The sequence below is a fragment of the Tripterygium wilfordii genome, chromosome 21, assembly GCF_013401445.1.
Source record: "Tripterygium wilfordii isolate XIE 37 chromosome 21, ASM1340144v1, whole genome shotgun sequence".
NCBI classification, from domain to species: domain Eukaryota; kingdom Viridiplantae; phylum Streptophyta; class Magnoliopsida; order Celastrales; family Celastraceae; genus Tripterygium; species Tripterygium wilfordii.
The window spans coordinates 17,214,111-17,226,814 of record NC_052252.1 but is presented as its reverse complement, the minus strand read 5'-3'; the positions used below and the strand labels follow the sequence as shown (position 1 = coordinate 17,226,814).

General features: G+C 38.8%; 1 protein-coding gene and 1 long non-coding RNA gene across 3 annotated transcripts; one reads left to right on the top strand and one right to left on the bottom strand.

Annotated features, from left to right (window-relative positions):
• The first annotated feature begins 503 nt into the window (after positions 1-503).
• On the top strand, positions 504-12,425 carry LOC119988856 (transcriptional activator DEMETER). 2 transcript variants are annotated; one of them, XM_038834064.1, is made up of 20 exons: positions 504-647; positions 1,085-2,371; positions 3,043-4,821; positions 4,924-5,286; positions 5,534-5,624; positions 5,721-7,065; positions 7,165-7,244; positions 7,423-7,507; positions 7,592-7,683; positions 7,769-7,837; positions 7,962-7,998; positions 8,088-8,170; positions 8,667-9,104; positions 9,508-9,544; positions 9,619-9,676; positions 9,935-10,074; positions 10,175-10,240; positions 10,442-10,556; positions 10,648-10,686; positions 11,995-12,425. In XM_038834064.1, the coding sequence occupies exons 2-20, from the start codon at positions 1,303-1,305 to the stop codon at positions 12,105-12,107; spliced, it is 6,099 nt and encodes a 2,032-aa protein (XP_038689992.1). In that variant the 5' UTR covers positions 504-647; positions 1,085-1,302; the 3' UTR covers positions 12,108-12,425. The 2 variants fall into 2 exon arrangements, with proteins under 2 accessions (XP_038689992.1, XP_038689993.1); XM_038834065.1 differs by having other exon boundaries at positions 3,046-4,821; positions 11,995-12,107.
• Positions 2,918-3,445, bottom strand: LOC119988857. The gene is made up of 2 exons (XR_005465684.1): positions 3,304-3,445; positions 2,918-3,188 (listed from the first exon to the last, which is right to left on the bottom strand). It is a non-coding gene; the product is annotated as an uncharacterized LOC119988857 (long non-coding RNA).
• Positions 12,426-12,704: the final 279 nt, after the last annotated feature.

The window sequence follows — 12,704 nt, the reverse complement described above, 5'->3', positions numbered from 1 at the left end:
GGGCCAATCCTTTGGACCCGCATAGCCCAATGAGACATGTCGATACTTCAGCCATATGGTACCTTGGATTCATCTTAGCCCGTCCTGGTGTTTCTTGGAAACAGAATCTTGGGTCGCGATAGCGTAATTGGATTTGTATACCCCCTTGATCCATGGGATCTAGATGACAATTGTTTGGATAGTTGATCGTTGTTTTGAATTGAGCCTAATACCAAATTTGACCCCTATAATTTACAGACATTGAGTAAAGAGTGGCAATAAATAGGCCAGTGTTGAAACAAGGAAACATTGTTTTATTATGACTCCATAAAAGAAACACAAAATTTTTAATATTACGACAACTAATTGAGTTGGTTGGGAATGAATCTTTTATATCAAATCAAAAGTATGCGGTTATCTTATTTTTCAAAAAAGATGCTTGTGACCCCACAAGAAGTACGCAAAAAGCATTTTATTTTGTATATAAAATTTATGATCATACTGTTTTGGGTTTATTTTTTCTCTCTCTTACATTTCTCCCTCTCTCTCTACATCTGCTTTCTCTCTCTCTATCCTCCTTGTCTACGGCGGGAGGAACCGGTATTTTCTAGCATTGACTCGTCCCAGAAAGCACACAGCTCTGGCCAGTTAATCCACCACCAGATCGGGTGAGGCTTAACCCAACATAAATTTCTCTTTTATTGCTCAATTCATGCTGATTTTCCCAAACTAGCCCACATAAATGGGTTACATTTCTCCAACCCAGAAGAGATGATTCTTTTGGAAGATCTTGTTATGTGTTCTTTTAAACCCAGAATCGAATCCATTTAAAACAGATTAATTCTGTCGATTTTTTTGACAGATTTACAGCTATCTGTTTGTGGAATTTACTCTGATAAGTTTGCATTTATTGGTTGTCCATTTACTGCCTCCTGTATTCCAAACAAAGGGATGTATTGCTGGCTTTTAGTTGTGGAGAGGCATTTGGGAATTTTTCATTTCTCTAGCATTTATAAGAAAGCATTGATTCTTTGTGTGTGTTTTCAGTTTCACTATCTGAATATAGAGTCTTTGTTTGTTTGGTCATTCTCCGGTGCATTGTCAGGTGGTGGAGTTTGTGGAGGTGGGGAATGTGTTGGGTTTTCATTGAGGAAGGGTCAGGCAATGGGGTAGGTGAGGAGCTAGGGTTTTGATTAGTTACCCAAATTTGAATTCGGGTAATGCTCTAAGGATTTCTTCTGATTAGAGATTTCAATTTTGGTTACTTGTGAGTAGGAAGTGGATTGTGTATCCTGATTGTTCTCGGTTGGAGGGTCTGTGAGGATGAATTATGGGGAGGGATTTTTAGTTCCACCAGACAAAGAACTCCAGCTTATGGGTATGGGTTCTTGGATACCATTAACGCCACAGAAGCCTATTCAGGCTAGGTCTAATCTGATGCCTGAGAGGCATGGGAACCAAACGGGAAGTGTGAAGCCAGACCTGGCTTCAAATCCGATGACTGAGATGCGTGGGAACCAAATGGGAATGGAGAATTGGCAAGGCCTGGCATCGAATTCGATGCCTGAGAGTCGTGGGAACCAAATGGGAAGGGCAAATTGGCAAGACCTGGCATCGAATCCGATGCCTCAGAGGCATGCAAATCAAATGGGAGAGGTGAATTGGCAAGACCTGGTTTCTAATCCGATGCTTGAGAGGCATGGGAACCAAATGGGAAGGGTGAATTGGCAAGACCTGCCATCTACTCTGACCCCCGAAAGGCAAATAGGAAGGGCAAATTGGCAAGACTTGGCATCTACTCTGACCCCAGAAAGGCATGGGAACCAAATTGGGAGGGCAAATTTGCAAGAACTGGCTGGGTTTCACAGTATTCGTGGACAAGAGGTGCCGAATTACAACCCTGTTGAACAAGCCTTTAGAAATGGAAGTTGTCATGGTGACAGTGCAGGTTCCATGGAGAGATACAATGGGGTTGTTCAGAATTTCAGCCCTGTTGAACAAGCTTTTAGAAATGGAAATTGTCATGGTGACAGTGCAGGTTCCATGGAGAGAAACAGGCGGATCAATCAGATTGCAGGTGCCCATAGGCAGGCCTTCATCGATAACAGTGATGCTCGTAGTAGTATTGCATTAGCAAATTATATAGCACGTAGGAGTGCGGCTTCCATTTCTTCTGCTAACAGAAATCTGAATGGAAACACGAGCATAGGAACCGAGAGAAATCTGAGCGGAAGCATAAGCATGGGAACCGGGCATCTGATTCCGAATCCAAATTCTCAACTTTCTGACTGGGGGGATTCCAGCTTGACCAGTTTTTTGCTTGCTAACCGCTCACAGTTTTCTGGAAGAAATCTGTCAACTAGCATTAGCAGCATACCTCAGAATAACCAATGTAAGCTACAAGTCCTTTTTCTACATCAATATACGCAACTTATACTGCTATTTTCAATTGTTCTGCTCATTTTCCATTATGAAATTATAAAATGGTAGGAAGGAACCTAAGTTGCTCTATGCAGATGATAATTTGCGTGTTTAAACTCTGTTCTAACTCTTGAAACTGTTGTTTGAGGCCATTTTTAGGTCGTAGCAATTATCACTTGTTCTATAGGAAATTGCAATATTTTATTGATAGTCCTCACTTCTTAAAATTTTGTTGATAGTTTGTTTTATCTACAATTTTGATGCTACCAATGCTAGGGTTTCAAACTTCTAACTAAAACCGACAAAACCAGTTCTTTACCCTTCTTACTTTAATGCTTCATCTCCCTTGGATTTAAGTGAAACGACAAAGAAGCACTCTCTCCTCATCACACTCCGCATGAATCCCTGCTAAAAGTTGTAGAAAATGAAAATTTTCTTATGTGCATAGCTAAAAAGCCGTGAAAATCTGTAATGTTCATTTCCTTCAAATAATTCTATTATATCACTGTAAATATAGAAAAAAAAGTTTCAATGCATTGCATGAAAAAGCAACATAGAATTTTTCGTTCTGTTAACATTCTTAACAGTTGTCCTTATTCTTATTGTATATATACAAATTCTGAGGTAAACTAGCTTTTTCAGCAGGTAGATTCCCATTACAATACCAACCTGACCACAATCTAAACTTACTACCTAGAGCAGAAGCCGATCAAGCTTCATGCAGCACCACCTCAGTCCAATTCACGCCACAAACACCAGATGGGGCCAAGGTAGAGAATAACAGGCTTCTGATGATTCAAAATTTCTCAATGGACAAAAACTCAAATCAGCAAAAAGAGAAACAGAAGGAAATAATTATTATAGAAGATGAAGCTGATGAGCACAGTTCTGATAGACTCTTACATAACATCGTGGATTCATCATCTGCCATTGCTTCTATACCATTGGAGGACAACCAAGGCTTTGATCTTAACGAGACGCCCCCACAGAAACCACCCAAAAGAAGAAAGCACAGGCCCAAAGTTTTTGTAGAAGGGAAACCCAAAAGGAATTCAAGTGCTGCAACCACAAAAAATAGTGAGTCGAAGCAGAAACCAAATGAAAAGAGGAAGTACGTGTGCAAGAATGGCATGAACCAATCAGCAACTGAAGGTGCTTTTGTCAGAGTGGCTACAGATCCACTGGATGGAGCAACTGCAAAATCATGCAGAAGAACATTAAATTTCTCATCAGAAAAGGCTGGAGATGAAAAGCAGATCAGCATAGTGGGTCAAAAGGAGATAAACCCCACAAATAAGCAGGTTCCTGATTTCAATGCAGATTTTCAAGCAAGAGAATTTTCCTCTGGAACTGATATTTTATGCAGAACTAAGTCAGCATTACAGAGCACCCAGCAGGATGCAATCTTGCCACAAATTCAGCAACCAGGAACCACTAGTAGCATTGCCCCTGCTATGAAACAAATGCCAAGAAACTTCTTCTCAATGTCAGAAGCACCAGGATCTCTATCCCATCAACTCCCAACAAAAAGCATTCAAACAGAAAACTCAATAGTTGACCCACAAATTGTTGATCCCCGCCAAAAGAGTAGCAAAAATGGATTTCCTCCCATACTACAAATGCATGCAGAACAATTTGGGAGACTTTCACCTCAAGCAAGAGCTATTTCTCCAAGCTCCGAAAGTACCAAAATGTTGATGCCGAAGAGTACCCTTCATTCGGTACCAAAATTTTCGTCCAATTCAAATCCAGCTGGGGGATCTAAGAGAGCATATTCTCATACCATTGAGCAGACACCATTCCATGACATAAATACTACTGCTTCTTCAATGTTCAGTCATAAGACATTCCAGCTTGAAGATTGCCGCAGAGAGTCCAATATTCTTCGAGCAGGTTATTTTGAGACCCACAAGAAGAAGAAAATTGAGAATGGATTTCAAACAACATACAAAATGCCCTCATGCAGTGCAGCATTTGAAGTTACAGAAGGTTGGGGAGAACCTAAAACAAAAGGTACAAATGACGATCTTTATGTGCTTTCTTCGCAGCCAAACCACGGATTTCTTCACTCAATATTTGAAAGTGAGCAGCTGTTGAAGAGAGAAAACAATGGGGTCAGCCTGAATAACAGTAACGTTGAATCTATAACTTTCGGGAAAATTTTGCCAAAGCAAAATATAAGATATGAACAGCATTCATGCATGGAAAGCATGGGAGTAAGCAGTAACAACTTTTCCAAGCTGACCACAATTGACGAACATCACCTGCTCCCACCAACTCTCCCCAGGAAAACCTGCAATGTTAATGTGTCAGTTAGACAGGAGACTCAGGAATCTGCTCCATCCCACTCAATAACAAGGGTGCCACCCAAAAAGAAGGATGCATCGAGTGATCATCATCAACCATCCGCAAGAAGAAGAGGTATGAAAAATCTTGTTCAACTATGAAAGCATATAAAAAAAGATTCAGATAATATCCAAAATGTTTGAACTGTTCATCCGCAACCACTCATTTTTTCTGCAGGGCGACCAGTAAAGCAGACATACCCCATTTCAGTTGACCAAATCATATACAGACTGAATGACCTCAATCTCAAAGAGAGGACCAATGAAAGCGCAGGACAAGAGCAAAACGCACTAGTCCCATACAAAGCAGATGGTACCATCGTTCCATATCAGGGGCTTGGATTCCTCAAGAAACGTAAGCCAAGGCCAAAAGTGGACTTGGACCTAGAAACAAATAGATTGTGGAATCTGTTGATGGGAAAAGAGGGACCCAAAAGCCTGGAGGGGACAGACAGAGATAAAGAAAAATGGTGGGAAGAAGAAAGGAAAATTTTTCGTGGAAGGGTTGATTCATTCATCGCAAGAATGCATCTAGTACAAGGTACTCTCCCAGACTTTTAGGCGACAGTATTTTATTGGCATGCACACCACAATCATGATAAATTAATTAAAATGAAGGCATCTACAAAATATAATCCTGAAGATAGAAATTTCTAACCTAATATGCTGTAATCAGCATAGAAAGAAAATAAATATCATATACAAGTCATTCATCACTTTTTTACAGTAATGATAAGAAACCCTACCTATTTATATGCTTATAAACCTTGAAAATAAAATCTTCACAGGGGATAGACGCTTCTCACAATGGAAGGGATCTGTTATTGACTCTGTGATAGGAGTTTTCCTCACCCAGAACGTTTCAGACCATCTTTCAAGGTACATTGAAGGTTTTTGTATTATGTTAATTCCTTATATTCTAATAAACCTTCAATTCTATTGAATCATTCATTTGACTTCATTCCCACAATGCAGCTCCGCCTTCATGTCTCTAGCAGCAAGGTTTCCTCTCAAGTCAAAGAGCGATACAACCTATGACAAGGATGGAACCCATATATTTGTTGAAGAACCAGAAGTTTACTGCTTGCAAAATCCAAATGAGACCATCAAATGGCATGACAATGCATCAAGTCAACTCTGCAACAAAAGCTCTTCAACACCTCATAAGATGGCAAAAAAATCAACGGAAGGTGTGACCCCAGTGAAAGAAGGAACAAGCTCAGTGGAGGCGGCTAGTCATGCCGTAGAAGAAGTGATATCATCACAAGATTCTTTTGATTCCTTGATCATCCAAGGAATTCCAGGAATCAGATCATGCTCAGGTTCTAACTCAGAAGCAGAGGATCCTACTATTGGGAGCGAATGCAACGAGATCCGTGGTTCAACCTTCACAAATCTTCTACTGATGGACAGCAACTCCCTATTGGATGAATTCTTCATTTTCGAAAATGAGAGCTCACTATTTCACGAGAGACCTCATGGCCAGCAATGCCCAAGATCAGGACAAATAGATGACCAGAAGTGCAGCAACTCCATACTGCAGATGCCAGTGATTCCTTCCAATGATTTGTTACACATGACATCAAACTCCGAGTTAATGGGGATAGAGGCTCTTGAGTTTTATGATGAAGAAAGCATATCTTCTTGGCGTTCAGCCACTTCAGGGGTCACTAAGGCAATAGACGACAACATTACAAGTAAAAGGGATGGACAAGTCGCAGAAAGTGTAAGTAGATCTACCGCCAGAGTAAATAAACCTACACGAGTGGAAGACTCAATTACAAATCCATATGCCACAGTAAACAAGCATCCATTCCACCAACAAAGCATCTCTGAAGCTTATCATGACAGTTACTTGAGTGAGATGAGCAAGCCCTTGCACCTGGAGAGCACATCAGTGACACAACCCATAAACCTTGCTGATACACTGTCTAAGGGGCAGACTGGTGGCACAGAGTGTATCTCAAACGTCCCTGAGTTTCCAGGAAAAACTTTTGATGTTGAGGGGGGAATTTCTAAAGTAAACAAACAAATTCGAGTGGAAAATAAATTGGTTGAACAAAATTCTAGACAGAACGTACATTCTACCGTTACTGGTCCTCGGAAAGCAAAAAAAGCAAAGGTTGAGCATGAAAACAATAATGCAATTGACTGGGATAATTTAAGGAAACAGGTGGATGCCAATGGCAGAAAAAAAGAGAAAAACAAAGATGCAATGGATTCACTGGACTATGAAGCAGTGAGATGTGCTGATGTCAAAGAGATTTCAGATGCTATCAAAGAAAGGGGGATGAACAATATGCTAGCAGAGCGAATGAAGGTACGTGTATCAGAGATTAGTGACTAGTAAAACAATGTTTTTACAATATTAACAAGTTTCACTTTCAGACATGTTAATGTGGTTGCATGATATTTGTAGGAATTCCTCAACCGAATGGTCGCAGAACATGGAAGCATAGATCTAGAGTGGTTAAGGGATGTTAACCCTGACAAAGCGAAGTAAGCCTTCTCCATATTACAGTTCTTTCTACTTCCATTTTCAATAGTAATGCCACAGAAAATTCATTAGAAAAACACAAAGACACAAAAAACTTATCAAATCTGCCTAACTGCTGAGGAAATACTATACTGATTTACAGATTTACAAGCTCTATTGTTCAATTGTTTTATGATGCAGGGATTACCTGTTAAGTATACGGGGTTTGGGGTTGAAAAGTGTGGAGTGTGTGCGGCTTCTAACTCTTCATCATCTTGCTTTTCCGGTATAATTTGTATTACAACTTGAACCATACAGCCTAAAAGAGAGGAACAAAATTGACCAATCAACATTTTCCGTTTATTTGAAGGTTGACACAAATGTTGGGAGGATAGCAGTTCGACTGGGATGGGTACCCCTCCAACCATTGCCAGAGTCACTTCAGTTACATCTTCTAGAACTGTAAGCTCTAATTACCAACATAAAAAGTTACACACACACACAGATATATTACAATGCTAAATCATTCAAGCTCATTCTTGTATAGGTACCCAGTCCTGGAATCTATTCAGAAATATTTATGGCCAAGATTGTGCAAACTTGACCAACGGACATTGTAACAGCAAAACTCCTCTTTGAATACATAATTGCATACCTTACCTCTTTGTCTAGATAGCATCTAGAAAGCTACTCTTACATTCTCCTAAAAGCATTACTGATTTTTTTGTACTCAACTGCAGGTACGAGTTACACTATCAGATGATTACCTTCGGGAAGGTAAGTAGGATCACATGTATTTGGTATTTCAATTTGCTTCTACATTCCTGAGTAATGTAAATTGTATCGAAAATATCAATTGCATGCAGGTTTTCTGCACCAAGAACAAGCCGAATTGTAATGCCTGCCCAATGAGAGCAGAATGCAGACACTTTGCCAGTGCATTTGCAAGGTATGCATCCCATTGCCTGCCCAATTACTAAAGCCATTTCCACTACTCTGCCTGTAGTTTTTCAGTTATCATGTTTGACAAACCCCTTGGCCCTTACTCGAAAGCGAGTGAAAAATAGAGTTGGACAATCAGAGGCAAACTTGATAATAATGTCAAGTGCACAGGTTACAGTCACAGAGAATGTGATTGTTAAGGCTTATAGCTAATGACTCACCTTACGCAAAACTCTATAAACGATATAAAAAAAGCATAACAGACAAGTAAAACAAGTACAGACTACATAGATTGTAAGGATTCACGATCACATATGAATAAATCCAATCAATTCACTACCTCAATCAAGGAAACCAAATGAAATGATTATGGAGGGTAGAAGATCGAAGGTGAGAAATTTGGACAGAATGAGAATTCATTCTTATATCACTCATCCCACTTTCAATTAATTATGTAATTCAGCATACCAAATGAAACTGAACTTTACCTTTGTTTGATGCAGTGCACGGCTTGCACTTCCTGGGCCAGAAGAAAGGAGTTTAGCAAATTCAGTTGTTCCCATTACATCTCAGAAGAACGCTGCAGTACTGATTAATCCTGTGCCATTACCTCTGATTGAGGAAAACTCCCTTAAAATGGCACTGTCTGATGTTGGTAGTTGTGAGCCTATCATTGAAGAGCCAGCAACACCAGAACCAGAACACAGTGAAATAACAGAAAGCAACATAGAGGACTCATTCTGGGAAGACCCTGATGAGATCCCGACAATAAAACTTAACATTGATGAATTCACTGCAAGTTTGCAGACTTATATGCACGAGAACATGGAACTTCAAGACGGTGATTTGTCCAAGGCTTTAGTTGCTTTGAATCCAGCAGCTGCTTCTATCCCTACACCAAAACTGAAGAATATAAGTCGGCTACGGACGGAGCACCACGTGTAAGTGAATGTTTTTCCATCACTACTTGGCCAAGTCATCAACCAAGAAAGAACTAGAATATGTAAACTCAACTGGGCCAAGATAAAATAAAGTTCACATTAATCCTTGTAACCATAAACTCAGGCCACTTTACATTCATTTTGGCAAAAACTTTTAAACCTTGGTAAAATACAGTTCCCATTAATCCTTGAACTTAGCAACATCAACAAAATAGTAATAAAGTGATTGCAATTACTCCTTTAGTTGACCTTTAGTTGCTAGTTCAAAGGAAGATCCCTAGCTCAAGCAATCTTAGCATGAACGGTTGACAATGAAACCATTAATATTTCAAACTAACACAACAATTATTAAAATCATATTTGATGCAAGCTGACATTTCTTGACACATCACACATGATGCAGATATGAACTTCCAGATTCGCATCCTCTCCTGAAAAGGGTTAGTTTCTCTTCTTTTATTTTATTCGCTTTTAAGTGATAAAATTCTCAATGATTCCTTCATGAAATTTGCAGATGGAAAGACGGGAACCTGATGATCCTAGCCCATACCTTCTTGCAATATGGACCCCAGGTGAGAATAAAAAAGAATAGTCTGACTTCATCTTAACACAATTGGGATTGATCTCCATCTTCCCTTGCATGATGAAATGTCTATATACTGTCATGTAATACCACACAAGTCAATAAATGCTGGTGAAATACCAATATTGTAGGTTGCTCAATTAGGCGGCGTTTAATTGCAGCTTAAAAATGTTACTGCTTTCATTAAAAATGCCACAATGTTGTACAGTTGCTAACAATTAGACCAAATTTTGCATTGCTTCATTAGGTGAAACCGCAAACTCTATTCAAGCACCAGATCAACAATGCAAGTCCCAAGGACCGGACAAATTATGCAATGATAAAACATGCCTTTCATGCAATAGCATACGAGAAGCTAATTCGCAAACAGTTCGGGGAACAATTCTGGTGAGAAATCATATCTCATCAGCACACAAATAACATGTGCCAATATAACAAAATAAGCTACTGAACTAGGCACTAATGCTCTCCATTATGACATGTACAGATACCTTGTAGAACAGCAATGAGAGGAAGCTTTCCACTTAATGGGACGTACTTTCAAGTCAATGAGGTAAAAACTACTCAGTTGATCCGTCAACTTTTTCACTTTGGATAATCCATACAGCCTGGAAACCCTTTCTCCACACTGCTCAGCAAGCAAATGTCTTGCTATTTTGAGATAGGGAAATGTTAACTGCTCCCTTCACTTAACCAAAATGAATATCAATAGGTTTTGAGATTAGATTCTAACCAAAATAATGCAACATTGCAGATGTTTGCAGACCATGAATCGAGTGTCAAACCAATTGATGTACCAAGAGCATGGATATGGAATTTGCCTAGACGAATAGTGTTCTTTGGAACTTCGGTATCAACAATATTCAAAGGTGAGAAAACTCGTTATCTATGCACTTCTGTGAAACAATGTTGCGGTCAACTGTAAGTATTGACGTAAATTTTTTTTTTCTTTTCTTTCAGGCCTTTCAACAGAGGGAATTCAATATTGCTTCTGGAAAGGTATGAAATTTTATTTCTGCACGTCTTATTCTTGTATGTACTTGTTAAATTCAATCAATAAATTATGCAGATATCTCATATCATCAGAAAGAAAATTGATAATGTGATTTTAATATGCAATCAGTCTAGAATTTCTCCACCATTTGAAGCCAGTTTCTATAAAATATTTCAGGCAATATGATGTAAAGCTGTAAACTCTTACTAAAAGTTGAAAACGCCAATAATAAAGTTTGGAACAAAAGAAACCAGCGAAGACCAACTTAGCTGATCTGTTTTGACATTGAATTTGCACAAGCTTCAAACAAATTTTAAATTTTAACTACTGGGACATGATACACAAATGTTAAACTTCAGCAGGGTGCAAAAATTCCTCACTTTGACATGTCCACTTTAGCTGTGGAGTTGCAAAAATTTAGGGCCCCGATCTAAATTTCAATTATTACTTTACCACTCAGATAATTTGAGGCACAGACAATTCACTCAGAATATAAGATAACTATAACAATATCATAGTCACCTAAAAGCCTTTGATTGCCTTGATCATAGAGATTTGTGTTTGGATACGTGAATTCTTAGTCAAAGCTGATGTACTGCACCATGTAGATTGTCTTTCTCCATTCTATCCGGTATACATCTATAATCAACCAATTTCTCTGCTTTCATAATTTTTTTATCACATTAATTCATGTCTTTCTTGCCTTCTCCCTTGTCTTCCTTACATCTTTTCTTAGATGCTCTTTTCTTTTCTACCCCAATACACTAACTTCCTTACATTCCACACGTTCATATCATCTTAAAAAAGCATGTATCATTAGTGTCCATAGATTTCTCAATGTAGCTAGAAATTCAGGCCATCCACACAAGTCAATCGACAGCCTCCCCAAATTGGTTAACAACCATAATCTTCCCGCCATTTTCTCCAGCTGAAAAGGCATTTCTGTATCGTCTTCTCTTCCTAGTTCCTATACCACAAGATATCTGGTCATAAATTACACCGCTTCACTGATTGCCTGAAACCACTCAAATCCTATCATATTCATAAACCATGAAAAACTTCTACCTTTTGGCACCGCTGATATCCAGAACAGTCTATATGTTTGCCTCTAAAAGTACATTAAATCATTATTAGAGCTAGTTAAGTTGCTTGGTGAGATCTTTCAAAACTAACATATCCAAATACGAAACAATGCAATATGTTGGCCTTACATTCCTAGGCATTGCTTGTTCAATGATTTGTTTCAATCCACATGCATCCCTACGTTATCATTAATTGATAGTCACTCTTAACAACTGAGAATGAATTTTCAGGATTTGTTTGTGTCAGAGGATTCGACCAAACAACAAGAGCACCTCGACCTCTTTTAGCCAGACTGCACTTTCCAGCAAGTAAAATGGCCAAGAAGAAAGAGGAAGTGAAATGAGAAGCAGCATGATGCGAGAAAAAATCTCAGAAAATATACTAACCACGCGTATGCGATCCAACTCAGTGCAGGAAAACGACTACATACCAGAAAATTGTTGTAGATGATCATTCTTCCTCAAACTTTCAATGCATCCACCATTGTAGTCTGGCCGAAAGCATTTTTCGACAAAGATCGTATAGCAAGTGAGATTTGGACTGTACAAGAACAACAGATATTAGTACAATTATTTCAATTGATGCTCCAAATTGAGCAATTGTTACCAGGAGGAAAAAAAAATAATATTAGTCAAATAAAGAATAGAAGTTCCTTTAGGCTTGTTATCCTGAGCTACGTTGTATGGTCAAATGTATGGTTAACTGTGGAAATCAGTGAACTGAGCCAAACACAATTAACTTGAATCCATTTTTCTCGAATAAATTTGGCATGCAAGATAAACAAAACCAAACGACCAATAAACAGCTAACAGAGTCCACAACACTTCCTTCGCTCGCTGAGAACCAACAAAAAATAAACGATCCAACCCTAAATTTTCCTTTGCTTGACTGAGCCAACACAATCGGTTCACTAAATTCAAAATCGAACGAAACACTAAAC